This window comes from Hermetia illucens, chromosome 3 (assembly GCF_905115235.1).
Source record: "Hermetia illucens chromosome 3, iHerIll2.2.curated.20191125, whole genome shotgun sequence".
Classification (NCBI taxonomy): domain Eukaryota; kingdom Metazoa; phylum Arthropoda; class Insecta; order Diptera; family Stratiomyidae; genus Hermetia; species Hermetia illucens.
Window position 1 is genome coordinate 17,256,617 of NC_051851.1, and position 14,800 is coordinate 17,271,416.

The 14,800-nt window shown below is 44.1% G+C and overlaps 1 protein-coding gene across 1 annotated transcript in view; it reads right to left on the reverse strand.

Moving 5' to 3' along the window:
• Window positions 1-14,800, reverse strand: part of LOC119653221 (transcription factor IIIB 90 kDa subunit) — a 91,433-nt gene that overhangs the window by 4,214 nt on the left and 72,419 nt on the right. The window contains exons 3-6 of the mRNA XM_038057797.1: window positions 2,411-2,560; window positions 2,121-2,347; window positions 1,273-2,000; window positions 1,080-1,198 (exon numbers count right to left, since the gene is read on the reverse strand). Of these exons, the coding sequence (XP_037913725.1) occupies window positions 1,080-1,198; window positions 1,273-2,000; window positions 2,121-2,347; window positions 2,411-2,560 (1,224 nt within the window). The remainder of the gene's footprint in view (window positions 1-1,079; window positions 1,199-1,272; window positions 2,001-2,120; window positions 2,348-2,410; window positions 2,561-14,800) is intronic.

Genomic DNA, 14,800 nt, shown 5'->3' on the forward strand with positions numbered 1-14,800 from the left:
AGTCATGGAAAAAGTAGCAACAACGGTGGGATGTCTCGCAGAGGGATCGCTCGATCCACACGGTGATTTATCGAATTCAGGAATGGATTCAACGACGACACGGCATGATTAACTATCACCTGATCCTATTCCTGGGAATTCAGATTGGATGATTCTGGATGATTCCGGAAGACTCACTCACTCAGCTAAGCCCTCAGAACATCATAGGGACTTCCTCTCTCTTCCTAAGGTCGATCCAATGTACAACCCCTGGCAACATCCCAAAAAACGACTTAGGGCCATTGTAAGATGAGCCAATGTCAACTGTTTTCTTTTGTCTTCATACAGAACTCGCTTTTTGTTTCAAGTGAGAATTCGGCATTATTCACAAAGGCTCAATTTTTGCAGCTAAGGTTCGCATGTTTCTTACCAACTTACTTTGCATTCCGTTCGGTTTGTACGGAATTGTTTTGGCCAATGCAGCAAGCACGGTCGCGCTTAGGAAGAGAAAGGGAGTCTTGTCGGAAATTGGAACAACATCCCCAAGATAAAATTTTATCGTCAGAGTCTACTCTTCCCAATTCAATCGTGTAAACCATCAAAAAGCATCTGATCGAAACAGCGTTCACACAGTTCACGTCTCCTTTTAAAGGACAGCGCTACACGTACGCATTCTTTTGTAGGACCAAGACAATTTTCCGCTTATTTTTGGATTTGTGCTACTCGCAATGCTATGAAGAGAAAACACATAGGCAAGCATTAACTGAAATTAGAAGGGATTGGGGTAAATTTGCTATGACGAGTGGAGCAATGGTCCAAAAGCCCCTCAGCTTCTGTCCACCCTCAGCCATGATTGAGAGCGATAACAACGAATAAAGATAACAGGAAATGGATAACCACTCATCACTCCCATAATCCACAAGCTACTTGTGGATTCGTTTCGAAAAACAAGACTGATTGCAGCCATCGAACTATCCGAGGGGAACTGCGCTTCTTTTTGAACAAATCCATTCATTCTTTCACTCAATCTGGAATGAAGCCTTTACAGCTAGTTTTAAGTATTACCGAAGGTCTTCAGTTCATAACTAATATTAACTTACCATTTTCAACCACAGTTGATTGATCATTATTCACTTCTGGTTCACTAGCGACAGGAAGACCCATCTCAATGCGGGGTTTCTTGCTACGAGGTCCTGGTGTTGTGTATGGAATATTAACCCTGAACAAATATTTAATTTTCAATTGAATTAGTTTCAGCCTGTCATCAACAAATTGCAAATTTTAAAGACTTACTCCTCCGTCAAAGTCACTGTTAAAATGTTTGGTTTGATATCCTCAATAGGCAGTTTCACATCCACCGGAGTTTCAGCTTCACTAGTTGACTGAGTTATAGTACTCGGTTCCGTAAGTGTTTTCAAAATATCATAGTTAATTTTAGATGATATTTTCTTTTCCTGTAACATCTTTTCAATGGCTTCCCCTGCCGTGTTCGATGGACCGATTGTCCGTCGTTTTTTCGGTCGCCGTTTCTTCTCGGGCTTGCCTTCTTCTCTTTCCTTTGCTAATCGTTCTTCCTTCAATTTCATTTCCTTTAGATATTCTTCATTTAGTTTCATCCAAAGGACATTCTTGTTCTTGGCTTCATTCTCGCTCATTATGTAGCCATTGATTTCATCATCATCTAAGCCTTCTAGATCTAGTTCGCCATTGAGACCGTTGTCCTGATCCTGTTTTTCATTCACATCGACTGTCGGAGGCGTGCACATTGCTATAACATCTGGTTTTATACCCTGAATGCAGTTCATTCCCTGGTCGATTAGAGGCAGAGCTTCAGGGTCGTCTGCCAGATAATCCTTGAATGCTTCAACAGTGGATTGTCGAATGAATTGATCAGCTTCTTGCTCCTCGCTGAAAACATCATCCAATACACCGCCCAATTTACGTGCCACAGACTTTTTGAGATCTCTCTCGAGCTGGGCATCGATTTCCTTTTGCAATATCGTAAGCTCATATTCGCCAAGCTAAAAAGACAAGGTAGTCAAGGTTTGATGATCAAGTACATGTTCTGAATGAAAAAGCAGAAAATTCTAAAAGATATCAACGCAAAATTTATAAACAATCATAAATTCTCCTATACTTGCCTTTTGTAATCGTTCTCGATCTTTTTTACGAGCCATTTTGAAGGCTGGCGGATCTTGTTCTGCTTCTAGATCAACAGCCATAAACTCCTCAAGTGTTAATGCACTGCTGGGGGTATCGGCGAACTCACTAAGTCGTTTTCGAATTGTTGACTCATGAATCTTAACAATTTTTACTATATCTGCTACGGTGCGACTATATTCATGCATGCGGGCAGCGATGAGCAGGGCTGAAAATGGATAAAAGGAAAATTAATGCAATTGGATCTAAGATTGGAGATTGGAAACATTACCGGCCCCGCATAATCCTGTAGGTCGTCGTCCAGAATGAAGAGAATCCTTTTTCATGCGTTGTGCTATCCGAAGGGCAGTCATCGATACTTCGTGCGTTTTACTACCGAACTGCAGTTTGTTGGCGAAGCGTATGATATAGAGACAAGGATCTGGAATGAAGGAAGAAAGGAGTTTATTGAATCTGTTATGAAAAATTTCTATCTTGAAAATTTGCACAGCCCCCTACAGGTGGACTAAGCTGGTAAGAAAATTGGGGAGATCAGAGAGGCTTACAGTATATAGGTTCTACGGGTCGGGTTCTTTGGAGCAAAGGGATCGGGGCTATTTTTCGCGCCCAACGGACTATCTGATCGGTATTGTCCCTGTAATATGCCTGCGACTATCTCTTCATCTCGCAAACATTATCCCCAGCTATGGCACCAAATCTGAACAATCAACATCAACTCAATTCAATCTAATTCATTGCAAGACCATGACAACTGTTGATTTTGCAAATAGTCGTTATGATTGCAATACAATGTGTGACTTCGTTTAGTGTAGCGCATTACATTCACTATATAATGGCAAAATGGTCATGGTCGTCATGATATGAGGAGTCACCAAAGTTGTTGTCGTCAGATCGCCATGTGGATTGAAAAACAAGTTTCTATGGAAAATTCTGAAATGTTTTCTATACGAGACTCCCAACAGACTGTGAACTGACCACTGTAACTGAACGGCACAACCTTCTTAGGAGCGTAGAGACGTAGAGACCTTGGCAGCGGTATCTAGTTCAAAACTGCATGTCTAGAGTCGCAATCATGCAGACGCAATACAATTTGTATTTATCAGTTTTTTATGCTATTGAAAACTGAGCGAACTCCTTCGCTATCTCTCCAGATTAATAGAGCGGCTCGATCTGATGCTAGTCAGTAAGCAAACTGCTTGTTCTAATGCTTCATGTCTCAACCTTGACATGCTAATGTAGCACTGAACTAGCACTAGCACCAGCTGAGGAAAATTCAACTCGGTAGCTGGTAGGGACGTCTACGATTCGAATTATTCTTATTTTTCCTAAACACTAGTAAATTCTTAGCGCATTTCATTTCAAGGTGAGTAAACTTCTTAGCATGGCGACTTAAGAACAAATTAGTAATCTGCTCACATCGCCTGAGAGACAACTCTTTATACCAATCAAACTGCCTTTTTTTCACAATTGACGTAAGTGGATTGAGGTCTCAATCTAGCTTGATCAGAGTGCAAGGCCGTATACACTTTTAACTTCGAATTTGTTGCTTTCGCGCACGTACCTCTGAATCGCTGGAGTGGTTCAAAGATCTGAACTGGTAGGACAAGTCATCGAAGTAGTATATTCCACAATGCACACATAGCTGCTTTCATTTGTTCATCAGGAATATGATCCTTGAATGTCAAGCCATCCTAGAAAGAGATACCGTCAATAGACAATCTCTAGCTCTTCTCAGCAGCCGGGATTAAATATGCTTCAGGTTAAGGTTGCATAATTCGGCGAATCCTCACTCGACCTCCCCGTCTTCAAGAGGGCCAAGAGTGTCTAAAACCAGGCTGGGTGTAGGCTCAATCAATTGACGAGGATCTGCTCCTCTACTGGTCATGCTTTAGCAGCTAACGGATCTGACGGGGGATGAATTGAAGCAAAAGTTCATCCCCCGAGAGTCCGTCCTCCCTGGATTGGAAAAGACCCCAAGTCAATGTGGAAAAGCATACTTCGAAGGCTGCGTGACCAATAGGAAGTTTGATTTCTGGTATGCAGACCCTGAATAGCTTGGCCACCTTCAGTTTCAAGTAACAGGCTTCCCCTGGTACCTGACCTTGAGGAAGTGGATGGCATGGATTCCAATTCATCAACAAACTGATAATTGATGAGGAGCAGATGTTAATCCCAAACATACATTGGAGGACGAGTTGCTGGTATCCAGCCAGGAAACAGTAGTCGTCCAGGACAGTCGAGTCGGCGGGTACCAGCAAACGTCAACGTTGGGGGTCCCCCAAAAGAGAAGGACTGCTAAGAATGTCGGCCATCGCTAGCCGGCGAAGGAACGATGGTCCATTAGAATCTCGCTCAAGAGCCAATATCAGAAAGCAATCTGAGCAAGATTGCGTCAAATAAGAATGCACCTCCATAAATATAAGACGAATGTCGAAAAATAGAATAACAAATGTCTGAGAAACCAGCTGAGAGTGAAGTTACTGCCTTCAGGCACAATCAATCTCAACAAAACAAGGGGAGCAAAGTATGTAAGGACGACTTGCTTGTTTTGCAAACAATGAAACAACAACCCCGCCCGACGAGGCATGAATTGCGAAACCCGTTAACCAAGTAGCCAGGGGTCACTTACGTATGGGGTTGGCAAATGGTAATTCCGCGGACGGCAAACTGGTGCCGCAGGTGTGGACCAGTGTTAAGTCCAGGCTGTCGGAGATGGCGATCGAGCATATCCTCGGCGGCGGAGGGATGCATTCCTTGCTTTGATTCCTACCATGCCATTGAATACGAAAACCAATTCTCCAGGCACTTTTTCAGCTCGTTGTTCGTAAGATCAACGACGCCTGGGAGGGCATAAAACTAAAGGTCATCCCAGACGACAAAATTCTCGGGAGAGTGGCCGCTCGCATCTGATTGTCGAAGATCCGCATGGTTAAGGACAAACGCGTCCAATCACTCCGCCTACAAAAACCCAAGATCACCAAGGACGACTGGGTGGTGATCAATGAAGAAGAAACTCAGGTGAACATTGAACCTTTTTTGTTCCGCAAAAGTTAAGAATATCTGGAAGCACTGGAAAAAGCGGATTATAAGGTGCGGTTCGGAATCAGAAACGTATAGGTGCAAGTATTCCGCTCCGTGAAACCGGACAATAACCTGGATCTAGTCGACGCCGCCAACGAGCTATTGGAAGAGATGAAGATCTTAAATATTTGAAGCGCAGATTAGCTAATTTGCTGGTCTTTCTCCCAGAGGAAGACATAGACGTCGTATTAATACAGGAATTCTGGATCGGGGTCCAAAGCAAATATTACAATTTATTCCACAGCACAAGAGACACTGATCGAGACAGACCTAGAGCATGCATCCTCATCAGGGAGGTAGGTAGGTAGTTATCAGTGGCCGCTCCGAGGAGCCCAATTAACGTTTTGGTGCGCCGTTTTGATGCCACAAACTCCTAAGACCGTGACTGTTGTTATGGGAGCAGGGAAGCAGAGTTCAGCCGGCTCGGATCTTCAGAGCCAGCCCGTAGCACTCACGAAGGAAAGCAGCTCTCCTACGCTGCAGCTAGAAATCTCTCTGAGGTCCCCAAAGAATGGTTTACCCAGTGTCCGCAGCCTGACTCTAGCCAGAGCTGGGCAATCGCAGAGAAAGTGCATGAGAGTTTCCCTTCCTTCTCCACAGCTTCGGCATCAGGGAGAGTCCTCACGCTTTTCTGTGTCCGGACCTGAGTTCTAGTGACTTAATCGTGGTCAAACTGGAACAGACGGGAGAGGAGAACGTGAATATCTCCTCGGCTGACATGGTTCGTGACCGTTCAGCTCGGCCCGAAGAACTGTAACATTTGACACCCATAATCGCAACAAAGAAGGTCAACCTGTTTATGCGACGTCAAGGCAAGGCATACGTTTTGGTACAGCTTGGAAATAAACGAAAAAGATGAATCTCTCTTTGAGTTTATTATTATGATAACACAAACCTATTGGTATGTAACAAAGGCAGTATATCAGCATACCATTTTTCTGGCTCGGAGAACTGTGATAGTTTGGAGGAAATCCTTGATATGACACTACTAACCAACAATGGAATTTTCAGAATGGAGAACTAGAGAGAGATCCTTCCCAGTATAAAACTGTAATACTTTGGATACTGTAAAGTTTCAGAAACCCCAACATGACCGACTGGAGAAAATTTGGTAAAGTTATCAAGAACAAACTTTCTGATGCGCAACTTGACAACATTGGGACGACAGGTGAACTGGAGTCAAATCGTCTTCAAAGCAGTGTGCCCTTGTCAATGCAGTAGAAAGACATTGCCACCGTGGTGGAACGAGGATCTATCCAACCTCAAGAACCTGACGTCTGGACGGAATCTTCTGGTGAGACCCTGACGCTGCTGGTTCAAACGCACTTCCCCGCCAGCGAGGAGGACTGTGATTTAGAATCTTGCTTCAAGGCCCAGTCGCGTGAGATTATCAAATAAGTAACTACCGAGAATAAAATCAGCTGAACTGCCTCTTCGCATATAAATGGCAGCCAGTCATGCTACAGAAACAGCAAAAAGGCTTGAGGAGATTTAGCGGAGCTGCATTTCTTTCGGATACGTACCATACTTTTGGATACGTGCGTGCGTGGTTTTTATATCGAAAGCGAGGGACTTTCGCCCAGAAAACCTCAACAATACCGTGCCAAAGACATCCACTTAAGGACGATTGTGGAGAGAACGCCCTTCTTCAAGTGTTAGCATGCCTAACTCAATGGCGAATCCACAGAAACCGCTCTTCAGGAGGTAATTTGCATAGTTGTAAATGTAAGCGATGATAGGTGTCAGTTAAATTTGTAAGATCGTTTAACTAAAGGAAGCGGTCGTTGAACTGAAAATATATGAATTTGCGAGCGATATGATGTTGCACTTATTGTGGAAAAATTCCGAGAGAGGTGTCCTCGATGGTCATGTGAATCGCATATAGTGGTTGGTCGTGGAGCTCCTGCAGTCACTTTTGAGTATACGAATAATGATAGCCTCTTTCCACACACTAACAAAATGACAACCTTCAACTTTTTTAGGGATTGGGGAGTCCTAAGTCCGCATCCATTTAATGCAAGAGCGAACTCCTCTTTTTGGGATTAACATCCAAGTTTCCAAAATTAAAAGAGGGACGAAGTCGGCTACGGTTTCTTACCAGGGCAGAGGCAACTCTTCAGCCGCTGCCTCACCTCTGCCCTGGGAGCAGTGTGGCCGAAGCGGCTTGCAGATGTTATACGCTCCCTTCTATTATTAGCAAAACACGACAAGGGTACAAATTATAATTAACGTAAATCCGCCTACAATTCTGACCAAAGTTTGGCTGGAGCTAGACAACTTTTTTAGGGATTGGGGAGTCGTAAGTCCGCATCCACTTGATGTCGGACCGAACCAAATGGAGACCAACTTGCTCCCACTCTTGATCGACTGCTTCGGTCACGCTGCTTCCAGAGCAGAGGGCCTTCAGCCAGTTTTCAGAAATGCAGATGATATGATGTTGGAAAACCTAGGCAGATAGGTTTAAGCGCAACAGCTTGATTGTTAGAATTCTCATGTTTCGATAGCAAAGTCTTAATAAATCATCTATTTATGTTGGTAGGCGAGGTAGGCGAAGGCCATGGAAATTTCTTCATAGTTTGTTCCCTTAACAAAAGGCGAAAGATTTATTTGACACTGAAGAGAAGCCAGAGCATCGTCGGAAGATTGGTTCTTTCCTCTAATGTAAAGTATCTGGCTGTAATCCTGGATCCAAAGCTAAACAGGAGATTGATCATGGAAGGAGTGTTGCCGCAAGATGCGGACTCATCATAAACTCAACCAAAACGCAACTGATGCTATTCACCACCAAGAAAAAGATACCTGAATTCCATCTACCACGGCTGAATGAACAAAGATTGCTTCTTTTCACTAATGTAAAGTATCTGGGAGTAATCCTGGATCCAAAGCTAAATTGGAGATTGAACATAGAACTGAGTGTTAAGAAGGCCTGTATAGCCTTCTATGCTTGCAAGAGAACCTTTGCAAAGAAATGGGGTCCCCCTGCCGAAGATGGTTCTCTGAATGTACACCGCTGTAGTGCGTCCGATCCTAACGTACGGCTCTATTGTATGGTGGCAGGCTTTGAGAAAAAATACAATAGGATGAAGCTTAATAGGATTCAAAGAACCACGTGTGCAGGTGTTACTGGAGCTCTGCAGTCCTGCCCGGTAGATGCTCTCAATGTACTCATGCATCTCCTCCCTCTAGACCTCCACAATAAATACGTTGCAGTGTGTAGTGCCGTCAGACTACTGGTCCGGATGCTGGGCAGCGAAATCCTATGGCCACAGCAACATCCCAAACGAAGTAACTCGGGAAATCTAGGCATTCCCCACGGACTTGTCACATTCGAGCTGAACTTCACGAGAAACTCTGCTATGGACTTTCCAACCAGGACAAAGTGGAAAACCGGCGGCGTGTTGCAAGGTTATGACTCAGTATTCTTTACCGACGGATCAAAGATGGCCTATGAAGTCGGCGCGGGGGTTTTTTCGAATATACACAGTGTATCCAAGTCCAGACGGAAGTATTGGCGATATTGGAAGTCTGTCGATGGTTGGAGCGAGATTCGAGCCCCAAGCGTAACATAGCCATTCTGACCGACAGCCAAGCGGCCATCAAGGTCTTATACTCAGCGATGACATCTTTCAGGCTAGTGGGGCAGTGCAGACACGCGCTGAACCATCTGGGCGTCACCCTACTCTGGGTTCCCAGGCATAGGAACATAGAGGGGAATGAGCGGGCTGACGGATTGGCCAGGCGAGGCTCTGCTCTTGGCAGCCCTTCGGTGAATACAGTCGATGTTTCACTGGCGACTGTCAGGGGCCGAGTCTACTCGCACTACCTAGCAGCCGCGGGCCTAAGATGGCGAAGGCTTACGAGCTGTGCCAAGTCAAGAAGAATTTGACCCGCTTATAACATAGCCCGATCACGGGAGCTCCTGTGCCAGAGGCGTGCAAATTCAAGATTCCGGCGGCCTGCATGGGGCACTAGCCAGTAGGGGACCATGCCGCCAGGCTCGGCATACCCACAAAGTGGTCCACAAAATAGAAGCCTTTGAAGAACAGGTATGGGAAGAGTCGGCCCCAAAGAAACAACTGTGGGCTAGATAATGACGAAATGGTGTTTCAGAAATCCTCCTTCAATGCGTCTTCTTCGTAAACTAGGGAATAACTGGTTCCCGAAATACAACATTTGCATAATGAAGCAATATGTTTTTCCAAACCTTTAAATATGTTGTCATCCTCCCTTAATTTCCACTCTGGATCCACACCCACTCTCAATAATATAAATTACATCCGGGTTTCCCCATCTAACCTATTCTTGCATTGTTCATCGTCTCCACGTATTCTCGCTAATTTCCTAGGCATAAGTCTAAGGCAACGAACGAAGTTTAAATATTTATTTAGAATTCTCCAACAAATGCTCAAATTGATATTCAAAAAATGTTTGATGAATAAATCCCATAAATTATGGCGAATACAAAACAAATAATTCACGCAATTCGTCAGTCGGAGAATCGGTCGAAAACGCAAACCTCTCCGTTCTGGCTAAGCCAGTAATAAATTTAAGGTAAAGCGTTACGCACGAATGTAATGGGACTGCGGACAATTTTCCGCATTTTCGAGCAATCCAAATTGCCTACAACTGGTTGAATTGCTTTACCAGCAGAGTAAGCTTTGCACAGTTTTAAGGAAGTTAAAATTACCATATATGCAAAAAGTAATGAAAACGGTAAAGTTGCTTATGCCGGTTACCCTTCGCAAGCATTTTGAACTGGCTTTTGCTGAGACTGTTAATCTTGAACTTGTAAGACCAACGCCTCTACTTGCATTTTATGAGGTACTACGACCGTGAGCAATTCAAGATAAATTTGTCTATTTTAATTGTAGGAAACCAAAACGTAACTCTATCCGATATGAGTATCTTTTAAAGCACTTTTTAAGATTCAAGACAACCTGTTTCAATTACGATGGAATCTAGATAAATGGAAGTCATAAGTGCTTATGAAAGTGCTTGAATCTGGTAACTAATTTGAATGAAAATGAAAACATTAGCAATAAAGCTTAGCACGTGATTAAAGTAATAATTCTTCAATTAATTAAATATTCTCACTTTATTGTTTACTAGCATTTATTATATAATATTATGTTACAGAAATACCAGTAATATATTTCAAGACAGAAGGGGTCGAATTCCAGGAATAATTTTAGAGGTCTAGCAAAAATTATAGAAACCGCAGACCGGAGAACTCGTGTTGAAAACACGAAAGATACTATTAGCGGCTTTTTGTCGAACAATATAAACTTCAAACAAACCAGAATAATCAATACCTTACTTTTTGAATCCTAAAGAAGACTTCCAGATTGACAAATTGGGCCCTTGTTCTAAACTAAATATCTGAATAGTACCCAATAATTCAGCAACAACAACCCAAATTAGCCTCCATTCTGGCGTTCATGGAAAATACTAAGTAAAGTTTGAATCTAAATCAAAAAAAATATTTCCTCTTTTAGTCGAAAGTTTCATTTTACTTACGCATATACTGCATTTCAGGAACCAGTTATCCCCTTCTTCGGTATAACGGTCGAAAAGTGTGGTATACGTGGAAATGAAGTAAAAACTTCGATAAAAAAATTGCACATTGAATTGGTGATGTTCGATGACAGGTTAATGGGAAAATCCGACGAGAACTCCTCGCAACATTGAGCATGTTTTGCAGAATTGCGTATTTCTGCATGGTTTGAACCAGACAATGTCTTATCATGTCAACATCGAACCACACATTCTGCACTGGTTGTTCGACACCCGTTCTTTCATTATATTCATATTCATTTATAAGCTCGGATGATGACCACGACGATCCGAATGGCATATCCCTGGCATGAATCCCTTCGTCTCAGCAAAGGACTCCCCAGCACTGCCATCTGTTCGACAAAAGGCTGCCAAAGACAATTCACGTGTTTGCCATGCATTGCCTTCGATTTCCATTCATCAAGACGCTCTTGGTCTGACTTCAAATTAAGTGGAGTCAGTCCATAATCTACTCTACAAAGAGCCGCAGGCAAGAGACTAATCTGTTCCTTACTGTAAAAATAGACGCGCCGTAAGATAATTTGGCGGTGATGTTGTGCCGCGACGTCACCAACGCGCCTGCATCTGATGCCAAGTGGCAGATTCATCAGAAGCAGGTAACCCCCCCTTCTTCCGTTACCGAAAACTGCGCTGTCTGCACGTTCTGTTGGAATCTGAGAAGCTCCTGTAGGCTCCTCGCGTTCGTTGCATACTGAACACGACTGCAGTGACTTTCGGCCCAACGAATTGATCACGACACAAAGTTTCTGCTTTAGTGTGTTCAGAATTTCAACCACGGGTTCCGGTCAATCCTCTGCACTTTATTTTTCACTCGTCTCCTGGCACTGTCAGCGCCGATTTGAGTCAGCCTAGCAATGTTCTGCCACAATGAATCGCGCTGATGTTCTAGACGAATTTTCCATGGTAGATCACTTCGGTCACTCAAACCAATAATGCAAAAGCGAATCTTCTCATCATACAATCTGACAGCTGCAACTGCACCACAATACATATATGATTGTAGTTGTAGAAGCGACATATCAGCATACAATTGAGATGCAATCACATCAATAATTTGACATAGAATTCTCGGAGTTGATGCAGATGCATAGAGCTGGGGAATGCATTTCCCGAAATTCTATATACGCTTTTTGGAATTCATGATGAACCTTAGCGGATTCAGCCGGACGGTGAAGAAGAGTACTGCAGTACGGCGTGGTATTGATGCCAGTTTCCGTGATGACCTCAAGGCGAACATGCTCCCTGTTGACGGCCGTGCGCATATTGCGAGAGAGGCTCGATGAATCTCTAGTCCAACAAGGAACAGTAAAATGTTGTGTCTGCCTCCGCTATTGTAAGTGTGGATGAGGTTCATATCCTCAGCCCACTTCTGCTTCTTGCTGAAGTGGTCGCCACAGATTGTGACGAAACAGCTACAGCAGGCGAAGCCGTGCTCCTGGTCATCGTGCCGCCTAGACGTCGAACCGTCCCACGATTAGCGGTTTCAACACTGTGCCGTCCATTGCGGGAGCCCAATCCAGTTACCCATACCGGATCTTAGATTTCTTTTTCTCTTCATTTAATGGATTTGCATTTTGTACCTAGTCGGATATCTTTTTCCCCGAAATCGTTTCCCTGGGCTCTAATTATAAAAACTATTTTTATTTAATTTTTGAAGTCATGGTCAACTAATTCTTTCCAGAGCCTTCACAAAGGACCATAGTACTCCACCCCCAGTTGAAACCAAAGAGGTTTTGAATAATCAACAGACAGCTCGGCTACCACAAGACAAAATGGAGGCGCCCCGTTTTCTAGTCGGGCAAGGAAAACTGTTTCCAAAATCAAGACTTCAATAATTTGAGCCTCGTTCGAGGCCCTCGAAGTGACGCTCATAAGGTGGCTGCAGTGGCCTCCGGGAAGTGTCCGTCCTAATTAGGACGTGCAGGAGTCGAGACTCCTAGGTAAGTCATCTACTTTTTTCGTGTGGTTGGTGAGTAGTGGTGGCTTTAGTTTTTGCACTGCGTCCTCGAGCGATCCGGTCATGTTAAGGTTCGACCTAATGGAAGTATTTAATTGCCAGATACGAGGCCAACAACTCATGATCGTAGGTGCTGTAGTTCCGTTGAGCGGTCTTCAACTGCTTGGAAAAGAAGCCAACGGCCGCCAGATTTGTTTCACTTTTTTGTTGAAACGCAGCGCTTACGACAATGTCTGAAGCATCGACGAATACGACTAAGAGGGCTTATTGAAGTGTAGCTTTCACGAATTATTGCTTGGTGATCTCAAATGCCTGGAAAGGCTCTTGGACCACACAATCAGGCGGGAATCTTTGGTTAAGGACCGATTGATGATGGGCGGCTTTAGAAGTTCAACATCCTCAAGAACCTTTTTAGGTCCTTAATTTTTTTCGGAATTGAGAAGCTCGAAATTGATTGCGCTTTGACAGGGTCCAATCTCACCATCGAATGAGGATTTCTCAATGTTGGCCGAACTCCATGAGACTCTGCTCGGACTCGGAGGAGGACCTGGCCAAGACATGAATGGGATTGGATATCGGTCTGGGCATTTGAACATGTGTAATCTTCACAAGGTTTCCAAACACCATTGAGCTTAACGACCATGTGAAATTGCGGAGGGTAACAACTGTCTGATTGTCTGCAAATATCCTGCTTAAGAAGTTTTTCGAACTCTTTCGACGCAACTGTGAGCTTTCGCGGTAGTAAAAGGTGCACCTTAGAAAATATGGGGAGCCAATAGTGTCTATTTGATGCAGAACATCATGTTTAGCGGACTCAGAGAGAGAGACTATGTTCGGTAGTGATGTTGCGGGATTTTGCAACAATGGAAAGAGTGATGGGCGTGCAGATTGGGGTTGTTCCTGTTGACCTATGGGAAATTAGGGGAGGGGAGGGGGGGATATCTGTTGTGTAGATTCACTTGTAATACACAGTGGCACAGGAAGTCTGTGCACTAATGAACTGCCAAGGAAACGATTGTTGAAACCCTAGACTCATATCTACTTGGCTAGTCATAACTGCGGATCAACGAGGTATTTGCTGCCGCGAGTTTTAAAGATTGTGGTGTCAGTCGATTATTCCAGTATGCGAGGAGAATCCGGACTTCAGCACGTGTGTTTGTTAGGCTCAAGGGTTCATAAAATGTTAGGCGAATTGGTTGGACTATTTTAATTTTCATGATGAAGCGCAAAAGCTGATATATTCACTATTCTTTTCTGCTTCGTTGGTACCAGCATATCCCTGCACTGGTCGAGGGTACCAACGACCTACTACCATATGGCCTTTTTTAGGAGACGGATCTAAACCGTGATCTAGTCCTGTCACCAGATAACAAAGCACCAACCATCTCGGCTAGCTTAGAAAAGGTGGATTAGCGTTGCCACCGCCTACTGCAGCTTTGGCACCTGGTCTGATGTGTCACCCGACACCTCGCCAACCACGAGTTGCGTGAAGCTCTTATATATTATCGGTGGTGACGGCCAAGGTGTCCAAAGACCTTGGATCCGCGCATGTCAGAATGGGCTCTGAGCTTTCCGGAAGTCTCTGCAGTTACAAAGACTGAAGCAGTTGAGTGCTAACTTTGTGACCACCCAACTGATTCTTTCATCAGCCTATTGTAGGAGCAGTCTTCGGGCACGTCGGAGGCAAGCTCAATCGTCTCCTCATCGAATCTGAATAGCACATGGTTAAACCGTGCGGGGTGCGTGACGCCGGTTAAAGGAAATTCTCCTTCGGTCGGGCGGCCGATTATTCGTCTGGCACCTGTGGACTTGATTCCGATTCAGCGGCGATTTTTTCACGACATACGAACGATGACAATGAGGCAGTTTTTTTTTCTGTTTTCACCCAGGTTGCGTTTTTTTCCAAAGTATTCAACTTTGAGTACATTCGTCACGCAAATTGCTTGCTCCACCATAAGAGCATGCCTTGAGGTGGCTTTGATGGTTCCTACTCTTTCCGTAGTACAACACAGTCCCGCAAAACTGATAGAAGTAGTCTCCAGAATTCTA